The sequence below is a fragment of the Canis aureus genome, chromosome 15 (genome assembly GCF_053574225.1).
Source record: "Canis aureus isolate CA01 chromosome 15, VMU_Caureus_v.1.0, whole genome shotgun sequence".
Taxonomy (NCBI): domain Eukaryota; kingdom Metazoa; phylum Chordata; class Mammalia; order Carnivora; family Canidae; genus Canis; species Canis aureus.
In genome coordinates, this window is record NC_135625.1 from 26,354,579 (window position 1) to 26,372,044 (window position 17,466).

General features: G+C 37.2%; 1 protein-coding gene across 4 annotated transcripts in view; it reads right to left on the reverse strand.

Annotated features, from left to right (window-relative positions):
• MICU3 (mitochondrial calcium uptake 3) overlaps positions 1-17,279 on the reverse strand; it is a 95,356-nt gene extending 78,077 nt beyond the window's left edge. For 3 of the 4 annotated variants that reach the window (XM_077848941.1, XM_077848940.1, XM_077848939.1), the window contains exon 1: positions 16,875-17,279. In XM_077848941.1, the coding sequence (XP_077705067.1) occupies positions 16,875-17,264 (390 nt within the window). In that variant the 5' untranslated portion in view covers positions 17,265-17,279. Of the gene's footprint in view, positions 1-16,677; positions 16,698-16,874 lie in introns of those variants that run through there. The other variant, XM_077848942.1, reaches the window with a different exon arrangement.
• Between the last annotated feature and the right edge of the window lie 187 nt (positions 17,280-17,466).

The following is a 17,466-nucleotide window of genomic DNA, read 5'->3' on the forward strand; positions in this document are numbered from 1 at the left end:
GAATATTACTCAGCCATAACAAAGAATGAAATCTTGCTATTTACAATAACATGAATGGAACTAGAGGTATAATACTAAGTGAAATAAGTCAGAGAAAGACAGATAGCATGTGGCTTCACTCGTATATGGAATTTAAGAAACAAAACAAATAAGCAAAGGGGGAAAAAGAGAGAGAGAGAGAGACAAATCAAGAAACAAAAAAACAAATCAAGAAACAGACTCTTCACTATAGAGAAAAAACTGATGATTACCAGAGGGGAGGCGGGTGGGGAGATGGGTGAAATCAGTGATGAGGATTAAGGAGTGCACTTGTACTGATGAGCACTGGGTGATGTATGGAGTTGGTGAATCACTATACATCTGAAATTAATGTAACACTACATGTTAATTAACTGGAATTAAAATAAAAACTTTAAAAAATTTAAGTTTAGAGAGGATTAAAAGATGGGAAGATCAAAAAAACAAGTTATAATCAAATAAATTGTTAGAAAAAATAGTGATTTTAAGATTAAAGAACTAGTATAGCTGAAATGGACCTCACAAATTCAAATCTATCATCCCTAAGACATTTCATAGAATAATAACCCTGAAAGGTTAAATGACTGAGTTAGTGTTACAAAGGCAGACAGTGGTAAAGTATTAAAACTGAACCTCTTTACACACCATATCTCATTTGAGATATAAACGTTTTTAAAGGCCTAATTAATATGTACTCTCTAACTTCTCAAGATTAATCAAGATTTTATACTTAAGAGAATTTTATATGGGGATTCAGTTTCATTATCTAATAAAGTGAAACATTCCCATCTAGAAAGTTCTCTAGGAAGGAAGACAAAAAAGGCTGATGCTCAAAGAAATAGATTAAGTTCTTCTCTATCTTCAAATACAGAATTATGCAGTGTTTATTTGCAGGAACCATAGCAGGTTCATAAATTTCTATCAGATTATAGAGTATACACCTGGAAAGTGGCTCTAGATCAGGTTCAAAGAGGTAATGGTTGTACAGATTAGGCCAATGAATTTCTCCTACCACAAGGAAACATGTAAGGCTTGAGGTAGTAAAGCAGGTTCTCCTTCAGGTTTCATCAATGCAGTAAGATTATTTTTGCAGACTAAAATTTACTTAGATTGCCTGAGGACAATATAAAATCTACACCTTTATATATCATGTACATATTTTCAATTAAAATTCCTATTTAATAAACTTGAGGCATTATTAGTTCTTATGAGAATTAAAAAGTTATGGTTATCATGTTTGAAGTAGTTGATGGTACAAAAATATATTAATTATATTAATGAAATCATTAACTCTTCTTTCCAGGCATACAGTTACAGTTCATTCCCCACTATCTCCAGCACTTAGATGTGGCTATATGACTCAGTTTATAAAATGTAATATGAATGGCAGTGATGTGTGCCACTTCCAGGCCAGGCCCACAAAACCTTCCCACAAGAATTCCTCTGTCCTCCACCACCCCTTTTTGGCTAGCTGGTATGTTGACATGCTAAGTAACTTTGGAAGCCACTTATTAAAGATGGCAGAGTCACTATCAGTTTAGATGCCTGAATGACATCTAGAAGGAAAGCCACATGCAGGAGTCTTCCTTTCAACCCATACACAACCCTAGGATTATTACATAAACAATAAGTCAGCTTTTATCAGGTCAACTCACTGAGACCTGAAGGTCTACTTATTAGTGCAAACTAGCCTAATAAAGGCCTATTTGAATCCAATTCTGCATCTTAAATGGATCCTGAATCTTGGAGATGATGTGAATGTCTTGACAAGAAGCAGAAAATGAAAACTTATAGTTAGTTAGTTATGGTGTTTCTTTAAAAAAAAAAAGTATTCATTTATTTATTTGAGAAAGAGAGAGAGAGTGAGCACATGAATAGAGGGTGGGGAAGAAAGAGAGAGGGAGAATTTCAAGCAGACTCCACTCTGAACACAGAGCCCAACATGGCATTTGATCTCATGATCCTGAGATCATGACCTGGGCTGAAATCAAGGTTCAGATGTTTAACCAACTGAACCACCCAGGCACCCCAACAATCTGGTATTTCTTTCTGGAGAAGAGTAAGTACATTGTAGGACTGTGATAGATCCTAAAACTTAAGAAGCTACCCAAGGATTTTATGTGATTGAGGGTGGAATGTTTACTTTTTCAATAATCTTCCTTCATCCATAAAAACTGGTCTTAAACATACTCCCTAGTTTAACATTTTTGTGGAACTAACTGATTCTGGTCACCTGTCTTTTATCAATCAATTTTATTTATTTTGTAATTCATTTTTATATTTTTGTCACTGAGATGATGAAGATACTCTGCTCTTCTTTGCCACCAACTTCACTTAGGCACTAATATCAGCCAAATAAATTCTGAGTCACTGATGCTGTTAGAGGCAGATATGCCCTAGTTATATAACTTTGCCAATGGCAACTAGTAGGCATTCCTACTCACTTAAAAGAGGACTCTGAACATAACTCATGGTTTTCCTCATCACCACAAATCATGTCAGAGAGAACGTCAACATTCAATGTTGGCCCATCTGATAACTTAGCCTCAAAGTTCTCTCGCTTCCCCACTTCAAAATTCAAGGGCAAAATTCTATCACCACACTACATTATCACCTAGAACTGCTCCATTTCTTAGGCTACTGGGCACTGCTAGAAAAAAATCAAGGACTCTAAACTCTAAACTCCTTTCTCTAGTTTTGCAAGATGATATCTTCATTCCTATGGAACCAGAAGTGAGGGAGAGATAAAGGTAAATTTTGTTATGAAGAAGTAATAAACTGAGCAAATTTACTTCTGATCATTTTCTCTGTGAAAATGGAGGTCATTTGCTTGAGACAGAACAGAGAGGTATGCAGCAGGTAGAGTGAAAGACAACATTTTGAAGTGGCTGTTGTAGGATTAGAAATATAAGTATTAGAGACATCTAAAAAGATTGTTAAACCTATCTCCTCATTATAGGTTTCCATTTCTCAAAAGTTTATACCTAGATAGAATTTCTGAATTATTAGGCATGTGAATCTTCAATGTAAACTTATTTTCCAAAGATTTTATACTCCTACTGAGTATGAGAATTTTTGTTGCAAAAGTTATTGTCAATTTTTTTTAATTTTACCAATCTGATTGGTAAGAAATGATACTTTGTTATGGCTATAATTATATTTCACTATGGTTATAATTATATTTTCCTATTATCAATGATGTTGATCATCTTTTCATGTGTTTAGTTTTCTGAGTATCTTTCTCTTGAATGGCCTGTTGAGACTCCCTGTCCATTTTTTTATGATGTTGTCTTTTTTAAAAAATGATTTGCAGATCATTGCTTTTTGGATACATATGCTTTGCAAATGCCATGTATTACATATAAGTATCTTCTGTCATTCCAAGACTTTTATTTTATAGATACTTTTGCTTTAATGAAGTGAAGTACAACAGCATTTTCCATTCTAGATTGTGTTTTGTTTTAAAAATCCTCCCACCACCTTATGCCAAAATTTTGTCTTCATATATATATCCCTCTACGTAGCTTTAAGTTTTGTGGTTTTTTTTTAATCACATTTAAGATTCCAATCCACCTGTATTATTATGGCATGAGGTAGACATCTAATTTTATTTTTGTTTCCCACATAGAACACTTTACCTTCAATCAAGCCTTACTGTCTTACATATCATTGTTCAATATTTGAGGTCCACCTTGTTTTAACTCCTTTCAACATAGTAATAATTACCATTTTAGTTGTAGTATATAGTCAATGTTTAAGAATTCATTTTTTTATCAATTTTTAAATTCACCATTGCTTCTTGAATTTCACCCTTCATTCTATGTTCCTGTTTTCCTCATATCTTCTTTAGTTTTTTCAATGATGATCTGAAAGTGGTAAACTGTCCCAATCTTACAAAAATGAATTTATTTTACCCTCCTTCCTTAATGACAATTTACCTAGGTATAGAAATCTAAGATGACAGTTATTTTTCTCTCAGCATTTTGAAGACAATATTATACTGTCTTCTGGCTCCTATCCACCACACAAGTTAGTCTTGAATCAGGCCAACTAATATCCCATTTGTACACATCTGTCCTTCTTCCCTTTATCTTTAATTTTATAGTTTTACTGCAATCTGACTAAATACATATTTATTATTTATCCCAACCAGGACTGTTTATGCTTCCTAAATCTGGGGATTAACATCTTTGTTCCTTTTGAGAACTGTTCAACCACTCCTCTTAGAATGTTGTCTCTCTCATTCTCTCAGTCTATATGCCCAGGTAGACAAATTTTAGACCCAGTCTATTTTTCATGTCTATCGAATTCTCCTTAATATTTACCACTTCCTTAAAAGTGTGTTACATTCTGTGTAGTTCCTTCAAAATTATCTTCTGGATTCCTAAATGCCTCTTCAGTTATGTTTTATATGCTGCCTTAGCTATGGAGCCTTCAAGAACTATTTTTACATGGAAATTCTTTATTGATTCTTTTTCATACCAATTTTTCATTATCTTTAATCATTTTGCATACACTTAACTTACAGATTCAACCAAATTATCCTAATATTTAATTGTTAGGAATCCACTCAGTTTATTAACACTTTTGAAATAAAACTTCATATATTTTTGTACTTTTGGATTACGAGCTTACCCTCTTCCAGACCTTCTCTGTAAGAATTACAAATGGTCAGTGTTCAAAGGTATTTTCCTCCGAAAAAGTTTTGTATTTCTTTCTGGCAGTGATATCAACTCTTTCTCTGAGTAACATAAGTTCTAACTCTGAACTTATATGAGGTGGTAAGAGGCCATGTTTATACATTCTCAGATTTTTTTTTCGACTTGGAATCCAGGCAGACATCGTCAGGTTTCCCTGTCATCACACTAGGAGAATGATTTTTTCTAGTCCATTTTTTTAAAGAGGGCTCTGAGTGTTTCAGTTTCAACTTCCCAAGGTCTTGTTTCTATCCCCAAACAGGCATTAAAATCCAAGTCCCTACAGTTCTATGAATAATAACTCACTGCTTACCCAAGTAAGCCACAGCTCACGCTGTTCTAGTTACTAGTTTCCTCTTTATTTCTGCCCCTGGCAATTTCCCTTAATTTCTTATGAGTACAGTATGGCATTTATAAGGAAGTTTAAAATATTTTTATGACAGTTTATATAGTATGCTATATTATTAGAACCAGAAGTCTAAATCGTTTTATTAAATGAGCATTCCATAACTTATTTATGAGGATTTTAATTTAATTTAAAAGCCATTTAAAAAAAAAAAAGACAATTTTGCTAATAAAGTATACTTCACACCTAACCGAGACTGATAAATATCTATTACTTATTCTCCAGTTTTTCCTTAGAAAGAGAACTCTGATTTTCAGCTAGGCACAATAGCACACAGAATAAAGATTACATTCATCGGGCTTTGTTGTAGTTATATAAGCTAAGTAAAAATGACAATTTAGACTAAATTCTGGCCAGTAAAATGTAAAGGAAAGTGCTTGTTGAGACTTCCTGAAAGGCCAATTAAAAGGCGCTGACTTGGGCAGCCCAAGTGGCTCAGCCGTTTAGTGCCACCTTCGGCCCAGGGTGCGATCCTGAGACCGGGGATCGAGTCCCACGTTGGGCTTCCTGTATGGAACCTGTTTTTCCCTCTGCCTGTGTCTCTGCCCCTCTCTTTCTCTCTCTCTCTCTCTCTCTCTCTCTCTCTGTGCCTCTCATGAATAAATAAATAAAATCTTAAAAAAAAAGAAGAGGCACTGACTTTGCTATACAGGGCCCAGATAGATTTCAAGCTATCTGCTCTTGATGGCACCTTGCTTTCACTTATTTCAACCAATGTTATTTCCATAATCTCTAATCCCTGAGTTTAAAGCTGCTGTAGAAGGCATTCATAAGTAGAAATGGGCACGCTGATCATTGTAGAGGGAGGAAGTAAGGGATAGGAGAGGGAGGAATCTCTATATTTTCCCAAGCTAAACAATTACATGAAGATCACAGTCACTTTTGCATTAGGATGTAGTGCTGTGAGTGAATCAGCAGGATACCAAGATGCCTTCAGAGATTTTTCTAGGTTAGGTACCTCTGACTCCTCTGTCTGTGAATACCCTGATCCTAGTATTAGTACCAAAAGAATTAAACTAACTCCCTAGGGAGCCACTCTGCTATTCTACAACTAAGAAAGCACAACTACAGATAACTTGAATTTTACAATATATTTAAGAATGCCACTTTCTCAAAAAAAAAAAAAAAAAAGAAAGAAAAGAAAAGAAAAATGGCACTTTCTCTGTAGAATCTAAGAAACCCTCCTTAATAAGACACATCATCAAAATATGAAAGAGACATGTTTCTAGAACTTCCCTCAAATACACTCTCAGGTACCTGACTAACTTATGTTCTTGTTTATCTGACATCCAGATGATCCCTCTATGGTTCACTTCTCCATATCCTTCCAATTTTACCATTCTTTTGAAGATCAATGTGCAACCCAATCTCCAGCTTTAGCCATGTTTTGTATTCTGCTGGGCAAAAGATGTGCGTAAAACACCAAAGACACAGAGTGCTACTCTCCTATAATTTGCAAGTTTGCCTGCTCGCCTGCACTTTTACAAAAATTTCAAAATAACTACCATAGTAATTCAAGATAAGTTCTAGATTTTAGTGATACATATGAAATATTTTTGATAATTAAATATTTAGTTCACAATAGCACCCAGTATTTGTACTTCTAATAAAATTTAGAATACTAGGTCAAAGTACCAATTACAAATTTTAATATTACTCCCCAAATAGGTTGTATTCACTTTGATTAAGTCTGTGTTATAAACCACTTGAATCAAAATTCTTATCTTTCATGATGATCAAGTAATCACCAGGGCTGGCAGATCAGAAGAGAACATGACAGGCTTATGTGACAGTTCATGTACATAGTCCTGGACCAAAAAGTTACTAAGTCTGTATTCTTTACTAGAAGGACATAAAATCCTAATATGATCAATTTATTTGGAGAGCAATCAGTATGGAAAAAGCCAGATGACAACAAAAGCTCAAGTTACACTCATCTCCTTTCACCACAAATCCTAGTCCAAAAGCTGCCTATGATTGTTTGCCCATAGGACTCTATTATTACGTTTGATGGTAGTAACAGCTTCAAACCTTTCTTAATTTTCTGGGGATGATAAATGAGTGTGCTTGTATATATATGGAGAATTACAAGTCACATTTTATCTTCAGAATAGTAAGAATAAAATTAAAGTACATTTGACCCTTGAACAATGCGGGGGCTAGGGGCACCAAATTCTGTGTAGTTGAAAATCTATATATAATTTTTAATTACCCCTAAACTTAACTACCAATAGCCTCCTGTTAACAAAAAGTCCTACCAATAACTGAAAGTCAATTAACAATTATTTTCTATGTTATATGTATACATACTGTATTCTTACATCAAGTAAGCTAAAGAAAAGACAATATATTAACAAAATCATAAGGAAGGAAAAATACATTTACAGTACTGTATTTATGGGGGGAAAAAATCTGCCTATAAGTGGACCTGCACAGTGCAAAAAACTCCTGTTGTTCAAGGGTCAACTGCAGTTGGAAGAAGTTTAGATGATCCTATTCCACTATAACTAATATTAACAGGTTGAAGCTACCTTAAACTGCATGTAACCAGGATGCCTGGGTTGCTCAGTGGTTGAAGGTCTGCCTTCCAGCTGGGGCATGATCCCGGAGTCCCACATCAGTCTCCCCACAGGGAGCCTGCTTCTCTCTCTGCCTGTGTCTCTGCCTCTCCCTCTCCATATCTCTCATGAATATATAAATTAAAAAAAAGAAAAAAAGACATTTAAACTGGATGTAACCTATGGGAGCCTTTCTGATCTGATGTGAAGCTGGTTAGAAAAAATCTATTTTGAATTGTTCCCAAGCAGTCTGAATAATCTATTAGATCCTTCCAGAGAAAGGGATATTTCAAATATCTCATTTAGTCCATATATATCTATATATACACACACACACATATATATATCAGATAGATACCATTCTTATCAGAAAGCAGAAAAAATGGAATTATTTAAAATTCTCTTATATATTCTTTCTATATTCTACATTCTGGAGCTGGAGTGTTAAATGAGTAAAAGGTAACTTAGTGAATGGGGAAAAAGCAGAAAACTTGGATTCTACTCTCCAATTTAGAAAAATAACTTTTCAATGAATAAAAACTATGCTAATCAATTAAGTGATACAGCACTAAATTTTCACATTTTACTTTGCTTATATAATCAATATGTCAAAGCATAAAGGAGTAAAGGATTACTTAAAAAGAAAGATGAAAAACATATCTAGAGAATCCTGTTGAGTACACAAATGACTAGGCATTTTCTTTAATGCTAGATAGATGCTGTAAATAAAACTTGTTTAATTTTTTTTAACACATTTTTCTTCATCACAAGTGTTTACACTGTTAAACAAAATAAAGTTACTTAAATTCTTAGTGTTTGGTACAACAATCACAGGAGATCAGTGAAAACTAAGTCTCTAGTTTAAACTCGCCCATCAAGTTTAAATAATAGAATAAAATCTCTAGTGCATAAGTTTGGCCTATTTCCTACATAAGTTAAATATTACATCATGGGTAAAAAAGTACTAATCAGATCATATTACTAAGGCTTATACATCCTAAGAAGTGGAGTAACATAAACAAGACTTAAAATAGCAAAAGCTGTGACCATGTAGAAATATCCATTGAAAAACTTCTCCATTTCCTGAGCAAGTTAAAAACTCATTTTATCATTTAAAAACTCATATTCAACCTTGCAAATACAAAACATGAGCAAATTAAAAGATTTCATGGTCTTTTACTCTGTTTAACAAACAAAATAGTTGTTTGTTTTTTTAATGGCTATTTCCATTCACCATTCTTTCCCAAAATCTCTATCTATAATGGTTAACCTACAAATTTCTATCATCTTGCTCTCAGAAGATGACATCACCTTCTATTTCACAGTGAAAATAGAAACCATCAGGCAGGAACTCTTTCAACCATTTGCTGCTAAGAATGTGTAATCTTTGTGTCCTCCCATCCCTTCTTCCTATTACACTGGAAATGGCATTGTTCCTACTATCTACGATTAAATTCTTCCATTGTGCTTTAATGTTTATTTCCCATCTATACCTTGGTTCTTGGTAATTTATCCCCTCTCCTTCCTTTGGTTTAGTGTTCCTCTTCTTTCGTTCAACATTTAAACACATTTAAAGGTCTTTCATCTTAAAAAAAAAAAAAAAAAAACTCTATGTCCCTATGTTCTATGTTCTACGTTTTTCTCCCCCTTCTCCCCTTCATGGCCAAATTTATAAAAGCGTCTCAACACTTACCTCATCTTGCCCACATCACCTTTTCTTTACCTTTACTCCAGAATTTAATTTTCACCTACCAGATCTCACCAAGATCATCCCGGACCTCCTTATTGGTAAATCCAGTGAACACTTCCTATTGCTCATTTAAGATGAACTCCTCTGGTAGCACCCACTGAAACTGACTACAGTACTTCTTATCAGTACTTCTATAGTACTTTGTTGGCTTCCATGACTCTCCTGGCTATGCCAGTCTAGACATTACTTCTCAGCTTTCTGCAGGGTTCCATTTTTCTGACAGTTTTTTACATCACTGATGCTCACCAGGACTCTTTCCCTAGGTGCTTTACTCTTCATGTTCTACGTATTCTGAACAACATCATCCATTCTTATAACTTTCAACACTTGGTGATTTCCCAATCGATTGCTATTGCACAGATTTCTCTCCTGAACTTCTGACCTGTGTATCCAACTGGAAACTTCCCTACGGCTATCCAGAAGATACCTTGATCCACTGTACAAGTTAATAACATCATTGATGTCCACTGCCCCCAACTTTTTTTTCTCCTGAGGGTCTAGTCTCAGTGAACACTCACAGCCTAGCCAGTGCCCAAGACAAAAACTTGAGTACCCATCTCAAACTCATACCTCTCTCATTCCTAAAATCCAGTCAACTACCAATTCTGTTGATCTGATGAGCTCTTGAATCTCTCTCCAATGCAGCAACTTCTCATTGCTTCATTGCTGTTTCCCTAGTAAAGTCATAATCATTTCTTGTCTAAAGAAATAGTATGAGTAAAAACTGTTTGACATGCATTTTTTAAATTACAGAATATAGAGAATGATATCCTCTCACATTCTCATCTAAGAAGTAAGAGCATTTTACCTGGTCTCCTCCTTTCCAGCACTGTATCCCTCCCTCTACTTCCCCGTCCAGTCAAAGAATATTCCTAAAATGTAGATTTGATTATATCACCCTCATGCCTCAAAATTTGTCAATGCTTCCCTATTGCTCTTAAGGTAGAGTTCAAACTCCTTGATAAGCCTTAGCAGATCTTGTACTGTCTGCCTCCTGGTTACATTTCTGGCCTAAAGTCGGTCTGATCACTCCTGCCTCAAATTCTCTGCTATACAGACACACTGATCTTTCAATTCTGGAAACACACCATGCTCGTTCCCACACACGTTATTTCCTCCTGGAACACATTTCTTCACCCGCTTTGCCTCCCTGTTTCCCCAACAATTCCTACCCATCCTTTAAATCTCAACTTAGATATATCTTCCCCTTTGAAGCCACACTTCACATTGCAAGCCTGGTTATAGTCCCTCCTGCGTGATCCCCCCTATTTTTCCCATCGCATCACTTTACCATATTGCATTACAATTATTCTGTATCTTCACTAGACTGTAAGCTACAAAAGGACAGGAGTTTAATTTCATCCACCACTAAATCTCCAATACTATATTTCAATAAACATTCCTTGAGTGAAGTATTTGAATGAATAAATGGATCAGTGGGAAAGATGGATAAATTGTTTCCAAATTGGACATGAGATGGAAATTTTGATTTTTATGATGTGAAATTGAAAATAACTGCTTAATACACGAATCTTTAAAAAAATTAATCATTTGGATAGACTCATATACTCATATACATACATATACTTCCCTAATACTTTTCCAGGACCAGGAAAGGTACTACTCTTTACACATTAAGGGCCATTAACATAATATATACTATTTAAAAGAGAAAGAAGTGGAGGCGGAAGAGATTAAAGGAGCCATTTGGTGACAGAACTGCTACACTGACAACAATTAAGAAATTTAAAAAACTGGTATGGGAATCTGGTGGTCAACAGTTTAAATACATAATTTCACACAAGCAACCACCTCATAAAAAAACATTAAAGTATTTAAGACTAAGGACTCTAAAGAGAATGAATCTGTTGTCTTCTCATATGCTTAGAGAAAGAGAAGAAAACAAAAATGTATGCGGTATGCATCTATTATCTAATGAAATTGAAATTAGTTACTAAATTTACACCTACTACTAATGCTATGACTCAGTGTCTAATCATTAATCCTCACAGATAACACAAAGAGGTAATACACCCATTATTTTATCTGGCATTAATTTTCTAATCTTTAAAGTCACATGCATATTTGTATGGATAAGGTGATTCTGTGAAAGCAAGCTTGCTAAAGAACTGTAATAATAAAATACTGTAATTTATTTCAAGATTTAGAATTCATTCATTGAATTATTAAATAAGAATTTATTAAAATCTCATGAGCTACAAAGCTTATGTGCTTTATGGAGGATGAATGAAGCCTCCCTCAGAGAAGCTTCAAAAATTTAGGGCTTGGGAATCGCTGGGTGGCCCAGCAGTTTAGCGCCTGCCTTCGGCCCGGGGCGTGATCCCGGAGTCCCGGATGAGTCCCATGTCGGGCTCCCTGCATGGAGCCTGTTTCTCCCTCTGCCTGTGTCCCTGCCTCCCTCTCTCTGTGTCTCTCATGAATAAATAAATAAAATCTTTAAAATACACACACACACACACACACACACACAAAAACCCTTAGGGGTAATATAATTGTTTTAATAATCTCAAATGTCCGTTTTAATCTATAGGTAGAAAATGACATCCATTTCTCAAAAATTATTAAGGATAAATTATACATTCAACCAATAAGAAGGAAGCTACATTTTACTTTACTTGGGATTCATAAACAGTCCAGCCCCAAATTATATAAACAGAATTGCATGTGAGAATGTGAGAATCAACTAGGAAGTCACATTAAACCCAAATACTATTTACCTGAATTCCAATTCAAAATACAATTCAATGTTTTTATCATTTTTTAATGTGATTATATATACCAAGGAAAAAAACCTGTATATACCTTCATTCAAACTGATTGTTGTGGATTATTTGACAATGTCCAAGTCTTAAAAAAGAACTACAAATGAGAATTTTTTAAAAAGTTAAGTTTAAAGTCATGACATTTCATTTCCTGATTCACAATGTGGATCTGAATAAAAAACATTCATAAAATGTTGTAACTATCTTTCACTGCAACCAAGACAAAAGGTGTATGCACTTTTATATAACTAACTCCTAGCTTGGTATAACCAGAAATAGGACTTTTTTTCCCCCAAATTCATCCAAATTTTATTCTGTAATTTACTTAGAAAAAAAAACCCTACACTCAAGTCATTGTATGTGAATCTATAACATGGTCAGGCCACTAGAAGAAATGTTAGGTTAGAATCTGGTCCATTTGCCATGGAGTGATTCAGAAAGCAAAAAGAAGGGATCACCCACCTAGTTTAGCTATTCTACACAAAAGTAACCTATCCTCAGTTTTACATCTATGTGGCTTTCCTCAGTCTATAAAAAGTTAGGAATCTTCTCCATTTACACATCTGGCAAATTCTTCAATATTCTGGGAAAAAATAAACATAACTTTGTCTCAATATGTGCTGCTTTAAAAAGAGGTTGGGAAAAATATACAGTGAAAGGAATAAAAAATTCATGATTATTAACAATTATAGAACTATATCAAAGAGATACAAATACTGTTCTTGAAAGCAAAACTATGTGTAAGTCCTAAAATAGATGTGTTCTGTACAATAAGTAAAATATGGATTAAAGTGTATTAAGCAACCAAACTTTTTTATTTTGGACCTAAAACTAAAACACAGTTATAGAACAAAATTTTCCCACTACTAAAAATAATGTTTTAAGGCTAAAATTGTAAAGTTCCAAACAGAATCTTGTCACCATCTCTTTATAGTATTAATAAAGTTCAAGGCCATGTCTACTGAAAAATTTTGGCAAGCCAAACTTCACAATTAAAATAAATATAGTGTCACGTGACTGGTCTTCCAAAGCCTGGAATTTTGACCTTCACTGAAGTCTTCCGAATTCTAATGCTATAAATAACCAGCATTTAGCTGAACAAAATATTAAACTATTAATTCTCACAGAATGTGGTTGTGGCTTTTCAATGCATATGTCCCATGCAATGTTTAGCATGGGCTTATACACTTGACAAATATTTATTGTGTGTCTACCAGGGCTAGGCCCCTTATCAAGCAATGAAGATTTAAAGGAGACCACGACCAATACAATGCCTCTCCTTACAGGGCTAAAAAAGCAGAGAAGACAACAAACAATTGCAAGAAGTCATCACCTAGGAGGAGAGGATAAGCAGAGGCATTTCAATAACTATAAAGTAAGGGAAAGCCTCCTGGAGGACGTTGAGAGGCAATGTCTTAAAAACAAAAATCTTTTGTTGGTGTATATATATATATATATATATATACACACACACACACACAATGGAATATTACTCAGACATCAGAAAGGACAGATACTTATTGTTTACATCAACATGGATGGAACTGAAGGTATGCTGAGCGAAATAATCAATCCGAGAAAGACAATGGTTTCACTCCTATGTGGAATATAAATAAACAGCACTGAGGATCATAGGGGAAGGGACAGAAAACTGAATGGGAAGTCACCAGAGAGGGAGAAAAACCATGAAAGACTCTTAACTATAGGAAACAAACTGAGGGTTGCTGGAGGGGAGGTGGGTGGAAGGATGGGTAATTGAATGATGGGCATTAAAGAGGGCAAGATGTGATGAGCACTGGGTGTTAGACGCAACTGATAAATTATTGAACACTACATCTGAAACTATGTATCATATGTTGGCTAACTGAATTTAAATTTTAAAAAAATCCTCAAGGCTATATTAACAGATCTGTATATCTGTAAGTTACTGCTATTCACGCCTATCAGTTAAATTCTGTATTCTCATACATGTACAGGTTAATTTATTGCTAGGCTTATGCTCAGCATAACACGCTGCTTAAAAGAAGTTTTATAAATCAAAGGTTCTTATAGCTTTAAAGCACAAAAGGAATAATTTCTACTACTTCAGGAAAATCAAATGAGCAACATGAGTAAAGTGGCAATTAAATACTTCTGAAAAAATGGCAGACCTCATGAGTTTCTTTCAACCTCTTCCTCTCTTAACCATATGAAAATTACAATAAAGGTAATTAAAAAAAAAAGACATAAAAGAAATAAGAAAGAGAAAAGGAGACTAAAACATTCAAGAGAATTCATCAAATTTTTATAAAATGGAAGAGATGGAGGAATGATAATTGATGTAAGGAGGCAGAGGCAATACTTGAGTACTGTGGAGAAGGAAACCAAAGGGAAATAAGCTGACTCAAGATACAAACCCTAGGAAGGATAAGGCCTTGGGGATACAAGGAGTTGTGAAGTCAGAGTAGGTGTTGGGGCTGAAAACAGAGTATTAGATAATAATACATAAGAACATCAATAGATTATCCTCCCCTTCCCCCCACAGGCTCTCACATACAGGCACATATGCACCTGCATCTAGATTACAGCTCCTCCACCCTTTCCTATTCTTTGGAGAAACTCAATGACACCAAAGAAAAGGACTTATAAAACACTGACATTTGGGGGCACCTTGGTGGCTCAGTTGGTTAAGCATCCGACTCAAGATTTTAGCTCACATCATGGTCTCAGGGTTGTGAGATAAAGCCTGGCAACCAATAGAGTTTCCAAAAAAAGATCACGCCCAGTGTAGTGCATGCTTAAGATTCTCTGTCTCACCCATCCATCCCTTCTCCCTCTCTAAAATAAAACAAAAACCAAAGAACACTGACATTTAGATGCCACTCTATTAAAAAGGCCAGATCACTAAATGAAAAGCCATTCTCACGTATAACTAGCTTCTGAGTAGCTCTCAAATACAGAGACGCAACAACCACAGATATGTGAGGAAAACTCTAAAAATGAAAGTGAGAGCTTAGAAAATCAAACAGGAATAAAAACGAACCTGGAAGAAACAACACAATGCTTGAAGTGGAAGACAATTAAAAAACAAAACAACACTATGATTAATATCCTTATACTAGAAAGAGAAATTTAGCAGCCATAAAATAAAATAGAAGGCTATCCCACAGGAACATCAGAGAACAAAAAATAGTTTAGAATTAAATTAGGATAGCAGAAATAAAACTTTCAATAGGACAGATGAAAGACCTAATCAAAGACATCACCCATTAAAGCAAATAAGCAAGATTAAAAAATTAGAAGATCAGAATTAGTTTAGGATCTGTCAGCGAGTTTAACTTCGGACTGATAGAGGTTCCAGAAAAAGAAAAAAAGAGAAAATGAAGGGAAACTGTCAAAGAAGTAATACAAGAAAAGTATATAGTACTTTCAAACATGAATTTCTATATTGAAAGCAGTCTCAAGTTCCTAGCACAATAAATGAAAACACGCCCACAAAAAGCTCTTTATTGTGAAAGTTTCAATACCAGGGGTAAAAAGAGATCATAAACGTTTTCAAAGGGGGGGCAAGACTGATTGCAAAATGAATAACAATCAGAATTGTATGATTAGAGACTTGGGAAGAGTCAGAGAGAGGCCTTTGGTATTATTTGTAGAGGAATTTTTATAAACCCTAAGCAATTACCCCATGTAAGTATAAATAAGTAATTAAAGGAATACAATTACAAAAACAAATTTATTGAATGCTTACATGATAGATGTACAATTCTAACTATCCTACAATTCTATTTGAAATGTATTAATTCGGGGATCCCTGGGTGGCTCCGCGGTTTGGCGCCTGCCTTTGGCCCAGGGCGCGATCCTGGAGTCCTGGGATTGAGACCCACATCGGGCTCCCGGCATGGAGCCTGCTTCTCCCTCCTCCTGTGTCTCTCTCTATGTCTATCATAAAATAAATAAATATATCTTAAAAAAAATAAAAATAAAGTGTATTAATTCATTTAATTTCATACTATGAGGAAAACAGTACGAAGTGTGGTCTCTTAAAAACTACGTGATACTATGTCTCAACTTTAAAAGTAAAATTAATTTAAAAAAGAATCTGGTTTTTTTAAGGTAATATTGTTTTAATGCTCTCTACCTTCCCTTTTTTTTTAAAGATTTTATTTATTTATTCATGAGAGACACACAGAGAGAGAGAGAGGGGCAGAGACACAGGCAGAGGGAGAAGCAGGCTCCATGCAGGGAGCCCGACGTGGGACTCGATCCCGGGTCTCTAGGATCCCATCCTGGGCCAAAGGCAGGTGCTAAGCCGCCGCGCCACCCAGGGACCCCCTGGTTTGGGGTTTTGATGGATAGGTGATACCTGCAGCAACCTCTGAGGTCCCGATGCATCATGACAGCATCATCTCGGTCTTCCCAACAGCTGCGTGACCCCCCCCCCCCCCCGACCCCGACAGCCTGGCCTACGCCTGGTGTCACTCACTGGAGGTGCCGATCGGGGCCGCGCGCCTCACACTGCGACAACCTGCAGTGCCGCTGTCACAGCGGCCCGCAGCCCCAAGCGCACCGGCACGACCGTCGCGCCTTCCCTCCCTCCCGGCGCTCAGGTGCACCTGGCAGCCCTTCCCTCGGGCGTCACCTGCGCCCCCCCCCCCCCCGCGCACGCGCTCACGCACCTACCGTTTCCTTGGCAGCCGCGACCGGGATGGGCAGCAGCCCCCGGCCGCGGGGCGGGTCCTCCGGGTCCGCGGCCGCGCTGTCCGAGGCGCGCCCCGGGGCGGGCGCCCACGCGGAGTCGGCCCTCGGGTCCCCGTACAGCTGGTAGCACACAAGGCCGACCAGACCCCCGCCGGCCGCCGCCGCGATGCTCAGCTCTCCCCAGCGCCGCCGCCGCCTCCACGCCGCCTCCGCCACAGCCCCCTCTTCCTCCTCCCGGCAGGAGAAGTGCCGGCCAGGCGGGCCCGGGGCCGTCCCCGCAGGCCGCCCCCACAGCCCGGGAAGGGGGTGGTGGGGGGAGGGCGGGGGCGGCAGCCGCGGCGGCGGCCACAGGAGCCTCCGCAGCGCAGCCATTGCGGGAGCTGCCCGCACCAGCGCTCGGAGGGGGCGGGAGCGGAGGGGGCGACGAAACCTCGCGAGAAGTGGGTGTGCGGAGGCGCGAGGCTGTGCGAGAGCGACCCCTGCGACCGAGCGGCCCGGGCCCCTGCCCTCCGCCTGCCGCTGGGCGCGCCCCGGGGTCTCGGGCGGGGGGTCCCGGGGAGGGGCGGGGCGCGCC